Source organism: Calliphora vicina, chromosome 3 (genome assembly GCF_958450345.1).
Source record: "Calliphora vicina chromosome 3, idCalVici1.1, whole genome shotgun sequence".
Taxonomy (NCBI): Eukaryota; Metazoa; Arthropoda; class Insecta; order Diptera; family Calliphoridae; genus Calliphora; species Calliphora vicina.
In genome coordinates, this window is record NC_088782.1 from 118718224 (window position 1) to 118728215 (window position 9992).

A 9992-nucleotide genomic window follows, 5' to 3' on the forward strand; every position below is an offset into this window, starting at 1 on the left:
TTTTCTATAGAAAACTGTCCAAACAAGACACTTTTCTATAGAAAACTGTGCAAACAAGACACTTTTCTATAGAAAACTGTGCAAACAAGACACTTTTCTATAGAAAACTGTCCAAACAAGACACTTTTCTATAGAAAACTGTCCAAACAAGACACTTTTCTATAGAAAACTGTCCAAACAAGACACTTTTCTATAGAAAATTGTCCAAACAAGAACTTTTCTATAGAAAACTGTCCAAACAAGACACTTTTCTATAGAAAACTGTCCAAATAAGACACTTTTCTATAGAAAACTGTCCAAACAAGACACTTTTCTATAGAAAACTGTCCAAACAAGACACTTTTCTATAGAAACCTTTCCAAACAAGACACTTTTCTATAGAAAACTGTCCAAACAAGACACTTTTCTATAGAAAACTGTCCAAACAAGACACTTTTCTATAGAAAACTGTCCAAACAAGACACTTTTCTATAGAAAACTGTCCAAACAAGACACTTTTCTATAGAAAACTGTCCAAACAAGACAATTTTCTATAGAAAACTGTCCAAACAACACAATTTTGTCCAAACAACAAAATTTTCTATAGAAAACTGTGCAAACAAGACACTTTTCTATAGAAAACTGTGCAAACAAGACACTTTTCTATAGAAAACTGTGCAAACAAGACACTTTTCTATAGAAAACTGTGCAAACAAGACACTTTTCTATAGAAAACTGTGCAAACAAGACACTTTTCTATAGAAAACTGTCCAAACAACACAATTTTCTATAGAAAACTGTCCAAGCAACACAATTTTCTATAGAGAACTGTCCAAACAACACAATTTTCTATAGAAAACTGTGCAAACAAGACACTTTTCTATAGAGAACTGTCCAAACAACACAATTTTCTATAGAAAACTGTCCAAGCAACACAATTTTCTATAGAGAACTGTCCAAACAACACAATTTTCTATAGAAAACTGTCCAAACAAGACAATTTTCTATAGAAAACTGTCCAAACAACACAATTTTCTATAGAAAACTGTCCAAACAACACAATTTTCTATAGAAAACTGTCCAAACAACACAATTTTCTATAGAAAACTGTCCAAACAACACAATTTTCTATAGAAAACTGTCCAAACAACACAATTTTCTATAGAAAACTGTCCAAACAACACAATTTTCTATAGAAAACTGTCCAAACAACACAATTTTCTATAGAAAACTGTCCAAACAACACAATTTTCTATAGAAAACTGTCCAAACAACACAATTTTCTATAGAAAACTGTCCAAACAACACAATTTTCTATAGAAAATTGTGTTGTTCGGCCCCAGAGTAGATTAATTATCACTTTTTTTTCGATTGATACCACTTTGAGGCAGCTGTAATGGAAAAAGAAAGTTTTTTTAATCCCAAAGAATACTTTCTTTATTATAATAATTGCTTGGTACCTAATCTAATGTGTATTTAAGTAAATCTCTTTATATTTGTTACCTGCTGCAGAAATACACACAAACGGCAGATGTTTTTACAGTTTTCTTTGCCGCCTGTTTAGGCGGTTAAAATTGTTTACACTAGTTTTGACAGTTTCTTATCACAGTGTTGCAAAAATAAAGTTAGAAACCGCTAACTTAGGATTTTCAGTGCTAAATAAATTTTTAGTTTTAAATATTGAGTAGTTCTAAGTGAAAGGTAGGGTAGTGTAGTAGCAGGTAGCCAATATTGAGTTCTAATCACCCCTAAACTAAATTTTCAAAACTCACAGCTAAACACACAGTTTTGTTATATTCTTTTTTTCATATTTATATCTTTAAGTTTGTTAACTAGTTTTAGTAAATTTTTTTTTAGTTTTAGTTTTTTATTCTTTAATTAAAACTTACAATTTGTTTGAATAATATATCGTGCCTCTCCAAGTTCTTGGCCAGTATCATTGCCTGTTGGTAATGTACATTGTCATCTAAAGTGCCATGGATCAACAGGAATTTTTCCCCCTCAATTGTGTTGCCTTGGTGCTTAGGCGAGAGGCGGAATAGCCCAATTCATTTATGCTTGGTAAGCCCATATAACGTTCAGTATAAATGGAATCTGTTTAAAAAAAAAAATTAAGTGAAAATAATTAATATTGTTTTAAAGTGAAAATAAAGTGTGGAATTAAAACAGATCTTTGCTCAGGCTATTGTAAGGGCAAACGTTCTAAATCCAATGTTTATGAAAATTGATAATAATAAGTTAAAATACACTGTGAAAACGAGATTTATAATTATCTATTTCCCTTTTTCTCATTACAATACCGTGATATGCAAAAGTGCTAAGTCCATTTTGTGTTAGACAAAATTTTCTTTTTTCAAAATTTGAAAAATTAAGATCTCTTACAAATAGAATTGAGTGTAACTAAGTTATTAAATTTAAAATAGTTTCAAACTTGTTTTAATTTTTTTTTTTCAACCAAAAAAAAAAACGGAAATATTAAATAATTTTCAAATTTATTATCATCTCGACTCAAAATTTTTTTTAAAAAAAATCGAAAACTTTATTTCTTTCTATAGTTGTATAGAAAATTTCAGGTTAAAATCTGCTTTAGTTTAGGAGTTATAAGCTGTTAATGTTTTTGCTGATCAAGCCAGCACAATTTCTTTTTTTGAGTTTTATGAAATGTGCAATTTTTGTGAAGTACTAAGCGAACAGAACCTGACAGCAAGTAAATTGATCAATATATTTTTTTGGGTATTTAATGATAACTCTTAAACTATTGAATATTTTAAAATATTTATTAAATTAAGTGGGCGTGGACCACTGCCACGCCCATTTTTGTATATAAAGCTATTTATTATTAAACCTTAAATAGTCTAGTCACTTACCATAATAAGCCCAATCGGTGACAGGTGCTATAGAAGCGGCACAATGGAATACATGTTCATTATCATTAGCCAAGGCCATGGCTGCCGCATAACCGCCATAACTCCAACCCCAAATGCCAGTGTGATTAGCATCAATAAAATTTAATTTCTTTTGCAATTGCCTACAAAAAAAATATAAAAATTATTGATCACATGATCATGTGAAATCAATATTTCACATGATCATGTGAAGAAATTCCCCATGTTGTGAAATTATTAGATGGAATTTTGTAAACAATAAACAGCTGTTACGAACAAAATCAACTATTGTGAATGAAAATTTCTGGGGAATATCACGATAGCAATTTTCCCTTCGAGGCAAATGAATATTTCATGGGAACATAAATTTCACATGTTCTTCACGATAGGGGTGAATAATAAAAAAAAAAACAAAATTCATTTTTTTTTTTGAAAAATTTTTCAAAATAAAAATTCAAAAAAAAATATATAACCAAAGAATAACAAGAAGGGAAGGCTCTCTCTTTTTCTACAACAATAACCTCTCTCTCTCTCTTCTCACATACAAGTAGTATGTGTATTCAACACACTTAAGAGAGAGAGAGAGATATCTTCAAAACTTTTTATTGAAAATTGCAATAAAATTGCAATTCTTTCACAAACACATAATATTTTATTATTTTTGTTATTCTTTGTATTTAACATTGTAACTTAAAAATTAATTTAAATTTTCTTTCTAGTTTTTCTCACCTAGTCACATCAATTTGATCGGCAATCTCTAGTGTACCCAGTTTTAAATAAACCGAATGCAATAGCTTTTCACCTCTTAAGCCTGAACCGCGCCCATCAATTTTGGCGTATATCACGGATTGATTCGAGGTAAGATATGTTCCCCAGTCGACTAACCATCTATCGATTACCTATGGAAAAAGAACAAATATTAAATAGAACTATAAAAAATCAACAAAAAAAAAAATCCATATCAAACAGAGCTGTAAATGAATCATTATTTTTTTTTTTTTGATTTTAATTCATTATGAATTAATTCATTGAATTGAATGAAATTTGAATCAATTCAAACGAATTGGGCAGAAATGAGTTGCAATTCATTTCCAATTCATTTGAATTGAATTGATTTTGAATTAATTCAATTGAATTAGAAGAAAAGAATTAGCAATTCAAATGAATGAATCAAAAATGAGTTGCAATCAATCAAATTCAAAAGCAAATCTCTAGGAGGAATGAAAAATTTCTCCTCAGAAAAAATAACAATGTATGTAATGCTTGCTGTCCTTTAAAATAAAAAATTAGTTGAATGACAAAACGACAGTGATTTACTTACAAAATCAATTCAAAATTTCAATCAATTCAAATGAGTTGAAAATGAATTTAATTCAAATGAATTGCTAATTATTTTTTCTAATTCATTTTCAATTCAAACGAATTGCAATTCATATTTACCAAATTCATTTGAATTGATTCAAATTCATTTTTTTTGTGTGAATGATTCGCGAATTAATTCAAAACTGAATGATTCATTTACAGCTCTGATATCAAATATTGTAAATTTGTAAACAATTATAGTTTTGTTTTAATATTACTGTAACTAAATATATATTCTTTTTCTTTTAAATTTCAGAAAGTTAAATCTTACCGAATAAGAATCCGGTCCCCCATAGACGTCAACCAACATTGGATATTTTGTCTTACCACTACGATCCATGTTGGGCGGCAGTTGCAGTAAAACTTTAGCTGTGAAACCATCAGCTATTGGCAGGGTGTGAATTTCATGTGTAGGGAGTGCGTATTTACTTATTGTAGCCCTTAACAACTCATTGTCTTCCCAGGTAATTAGTTTATTTAACGTAATTTGATCTTAATGCAAAAAAATAATAATGAAAATATAAATTTTTATCTTCAATTTTAGTTATATATATCTAATTATATAAGAAAGGAAAGACATACTGTTTGCATAAGACCATTCATAAATTACGATCTGGGGAATGCTTGGTCCTACAGCATTAATTAACACATGATTTTTGTTGTTAAATTCTGCTGTATAATAAGTTTGTACCCTTCCTACGATGAATTAGGTAATTATTATTAATAAATTATTTAGAAATATGTTTTTTAATAAAATACTTTAACTTACCATTCGATTTAATTAGATTGCAGGTTATACATTTTGGTGTTTGTCCGGTGGCTGCTTTAATGGCATAAATATGCGACTGTTCCGGTTTCTCTTCCAAATTGGCGCTGTAGAATATCAAATCATGTGTAGAATCCCAGTGTAAAATTGCGCTAACTATATATTGTCCTTTGCTGAGGGGTTCATATTTAGCACTATTTGTCACTGTTGATAGTACACAAAGATGTCGATATGCTCCACCGCTTTCCTGCTCTTGTGGCATGATGAATGCAATTTTGGTACCATCGCGATTTTTAAAAGGCGCCGCAAAGAAATCTATCCAACCCGTTTTCGACTCTAAGCTATAAATCTAAAATCAAATAATTGTAATAGAAAATTTATTGTATATAATTTTATTTTGTAAATATATAAATGTGTAAATATGAAATTTCTTTGTAGTTTTTACTTATTAAATTTTGTTGTGTTTTTAAGAGGAAATCTACGTTACCATTACCTATAGAGAGGCAGCCTGTTTACGTAGTTAATTGGTTTTGGAATTGACAGACGAATGCGAAATGTTCAGTCGATTATTCACGATTAAATTAGTTTAGCTTTATTCTAATGTTAAACGTTTGTTGATCTTTTACCCAAGATCCATGTTAAACTTTACCTTGATCTTTTTCTGCTGATCTTTGAGTTGTTAACAAAGTGAGAAGGGGGTTAGATAGGCGGGGTAATGAATGCAAACTTGGGATAAAGCTTGAAACTCTACTTTGGACTCATGTTATGATTAGTTGGGAGGAGTAAATGCTGCAAAATTTGAGGGATCTACTAAAGCAAGCTTAATGATTTAAGATGTGATGCATTTATACCCTTCATCTTCGTGAGAAGGGTTTATATAAGTTTATCATTCCGTTTGTAATTTCCACAATATAATTTTCCGACCATATAAAGAATATATATTCTGGATCCTTATAGATAGCGGAGTCGATTAAGCCATGTCCGTCTGTCTGTTTATTGAAATCAATTTTGTGAATATCTTCGGGATCCAAATCTTCAATAATTCTGTCAGACATGCTTTCGAGAAGTTTCCTATTGAAAATCAACAAAATCAGTCCACAAATTGCTGAGATATGAGGAAAAAACCAGGACAACCTCGATTTTTTACCTATTTTTGACCTATATCTTGATTTCTAAGTCATTAATATAGACAATGTGGATATCTAATGATAGATATTTCACAGACGTTTCCAACGACGTATATAAGACCATAGTAAGTTGGACCTACAATGGGTCGAAAATCGGAAAAAATTTTTTAAACCCGAATTTTGAAAAAAAAAAAAATTTTGTTTGCAACGACGTATTTAAGACCATAGTAAGTTGGATGAGTCAAAATCGAAAAAAATATTTTTTAATCCGAATTTTTTTTTTTTTTTTTTTAAAATTTTTAAAATTTAAAAAAAAAAATTTTAAAATTAAAAAGTTTAAAAAAAAATATTAAAATAACAATTTGAAAAAAATATGTTCAAATATTTTTTAACCCGAATTTTTTTTTTTTCAACAAAAAATTTTTTTTTTTTAAATTTAGAAAAAAAAAAATTTTAAAATTTAAAATAATTCCAAAAAAAATTGTTCCAAAATATTAAAAAAAAAACAACTTGAGAAAAAAATTTTGTTTACCTAAAAATATTTAAAATTTGAATTTTGAAGTATAATTTGGTGAAGATTCGGCACAGCAGAATATAGCTCTCTTACTTGTTTGTAAATAAGCTAGGAAGAATTTGTTTTGTTCGGTAATGGAGTGCAGGAATAAGAAAGAAGTCTCTGTTTATGTTGGTAAAATTTTTGTAAGAAAAAAAAAAAACAGCCTAGATATTAGATTAGATTAATTTCAAATTATATCTCGTCTAGAGATTCCATATATATAAAAATCTTTTAAATTGGATAGCAAACAAAAATTTGGCATCATTTTTAATTTTTTGCCCCATTTTGGGGCATTGTGGCTCGGCGCCCCCTTGGTGTTATAAGCCCAAATTCAAAACTTAAACTTATCAACACCGCCATGGTCACCGCCATGGTAATTTTTATTAAAATCGGTCTATTCGTTTAGAAGTTACAGGTTTATTTCCACTTTTTTTCTCAAATCCCCCACTGTGTGACAATAGAAAAAACCGTAGCCTAGACTTTACGCTGGGACAGACATTAAACAAGATAATATAAGATTAGATTAAACATTAACTTGGACATTTGTCTCAGCATTTATCGCAATATTTCGTTAGAAATTAGACTATGAATCAGAGTAGCTATAAATAGAAAAATAGACAGTAGCCTAAGCATTTCACAAGACCTGTTCAAACAACACATATTTCTGAAGAAAACTGTCCAAACAACACACTTTTCTATAGAAAACTCTTCAAACAACACAGTTTTCTATAGAAAACTGTCTAAATAACACAATTTTCTATAGAAAACAGTTCAAAGCACACTTCTCTACAGAAAACTTTCGGAACAACACACTTTCCTATAGAAAACTGTTCAAACAACACATTTTTCTATAGAAAACTGTCAAACAACACACTATTCTATATAATACTGTCTAAATAACAAACTTTTCTATAGAAAACGGTTCAAAGAACACACTTTTCTGCAGAAAAATTTCCAAACAACACACTTTCCTATAGAAAACTGTTCAAACAAGACACTTTTCTATACAAACTTGTCAAAACAACACAGTTTTCTATAGAAAACTGTCAAAACAACACAATTTTCTATAGAAAACAGTCCAAACAACAAACTTTTTTATAGAAACCGGACCAAACAACACACTATTCTATAGAAAACTATCCAAACAAGACACTTTTCTATAGAAAAAAGTCCAAACAACAAACTTTTCTATAGAAAACAGTCCAAACAACAAACTTTTCTACAGAAAACTATCCAAACAACAAACTTTTCTACAGAAAACTGTCCAAACAAGACACTTTTAGATAGAAAACTGTCCAAACAAGACACTTTTCTATAGAAAACTGTCCAAACAAGACACTTTTCTATAGAAAACTGTCCAAACAAGACACTTTTCTATAGAAAACTGTCCAAACAAGACACTTTTCTATAGAAAACTGTCAAAACAAGACACTTTTCTATAGAAAACTGTCCAAACAAGACACTTTTCTATAGAAAACTGTCCAAACAAGACACTTTTCTATAGAAAACTGTCCAAACAAGACACTTTTCTATAGAAAACTGTCCAAACAAGACACTTTTCTATAGAAAACTGTCCAAACAAGACACTTTTCTATAGAAAACTGTCCAAACAAGACACTTTTCTATAGAAAACTGTCCAAACAAGACACTTTTCTATACAAAACTGTCCAAACAACACACTTTTCTATAAAAAACTGTCCAAACAACACACTTTTCTATAGAAAATTCTCAAAACAACACGCTTATCTAAAGAAAACTGCCCAAACAACACACTTTTCTATATAAAACTGTTCAAACAAGACACTTTTCTATACAAAACTGTCCAAACAACACACTATTCTATAAAAAACTGTACAAACAACACACTTTTCTATAGAAAGTTCTCAAAACAACACGCTTATCTAAAGAAAACTGCCCAAACAACACACTTTTCTATATAAAACTGTTCAAACAAGACACTTTTCTATACAAAACTGTCCAAACAACACACTATTCTATAAAAAACTGTACAAACAACACACTTTTCTATAGAAAGTTCTCAAAACAACACGCTTTTCTAAAGAAAACTGCCCAAACAACACACTTTTCTATATAAAACTGTCCAAACAAGACACTTTTCTATAGAAAACTGTCCAAACAACACACTTTTCTATAGAAAACTACCCAAACAACACGCTTTTCTATAGAAAACTGCCCAAACAACACACTTTTTATATAAAACTGTCCAAACAACACACTTTTCTATAGAAAGTTCTCAAAACAACACGTTTTTCTATATAAAACTGTCCAAACAAGACACTTTTTTATATAAAATTGTACAAACAAAACACAATTTTCTATACAAAACTGTCCAAACAACACACTATTCTATAAAAAACTGTCCAAACAACACAGTTTTCTATAGAAAGTTCTCAAAACAACACGCTTTTCTAAAGAAAACTGCCCAAACAACACACTTTTCTATATAAAACTGTCCAAACAACACACGTTTTTATAGAAAACTGTCCAAACAACACAATTTTCTTTGGAAAACTGTCCAAAAAACAAACTTTTTTACAGTAAACTGTGCAAACAACACACTTTTCTATTGAAAACTCTCCCAACAACATACTTTTCTATAGAAAACTAAAACTATTTTTAATGAAAACTGTGTATAACACAGTTGTTTTTTTGGAAAGTTTTCTATAAAAAAAATGGTTTTCATATTAAAAACAAATGTTTAAAACTCTGTTTACCTTTAAGCACCAATTATATCCATAATTCAAATACATTTCTGGTTTATTTTTAATAATAATAATTTGTTTTCTTCTTCTTTATTAATCATACATTTTTCTTAACAAAATATGCAAATAATGCAAAATTGTTTTATATAATAAAACCATATTTTGTTTAAGACTCTTTACGTTTTTAGTTGTTTATTTGTTACTTTTTTTTATAGACATACCAAAGAGATTGTTATAATAAAATACAGTAAATCTGTAAAATATATTTTATATATTCACATTGTGTATGTTTAAAACATTTTAATTCTTCGATTTGTTACAATTCTAATCATTTGTTAAAATTTTTTGTTTGGTAAATAAAATAGAGATTTATTATATTTAATTGGAGTATAAGTATAAATAATATTTTGCAATTCATATATTGTTTTTATATCATTTTTAGAAAGAAAAACATTATTGCAATAGATTTCCAAAACTGAGTAGAAGCTGTTGAAATTTACAAATCAGTTTGAAATCAACTTGAAATCTGCTAAGATTGTTTAAATCCATTTATTTAAATTCATATAAAAAAATCCTTATAACTTTTGTTTCGTT

General features: G+C 28.8%; 1 protein-coding gene across 1 annotated transcript; it reads right to left on the reverse strand.

Annotated features, from left to right (window-relative positions):
- Positions 1–1825: 1825 nt before the first annotated feature.
- On the reverse strand, positions 1826–5292 carry LOC135954524 (venom dipeptidyl peptidase 4-like). The gene is given in 7 exon segments (XM_065504706.1): positions 1826–1972; positions 1975–2073; positions 2847–3007; positions 3594–3763; positions 4498–4718; positions 4809–4922; positions 4996–5292. Coding segments are annotated over 7 exon segments (1143 nt in total). The 5' UTR covers positions 5255–5292; the 3' UTR covers positions 1826–1853.
- Positions 5293–9992: the final 4700 nt, after the last annotated feature.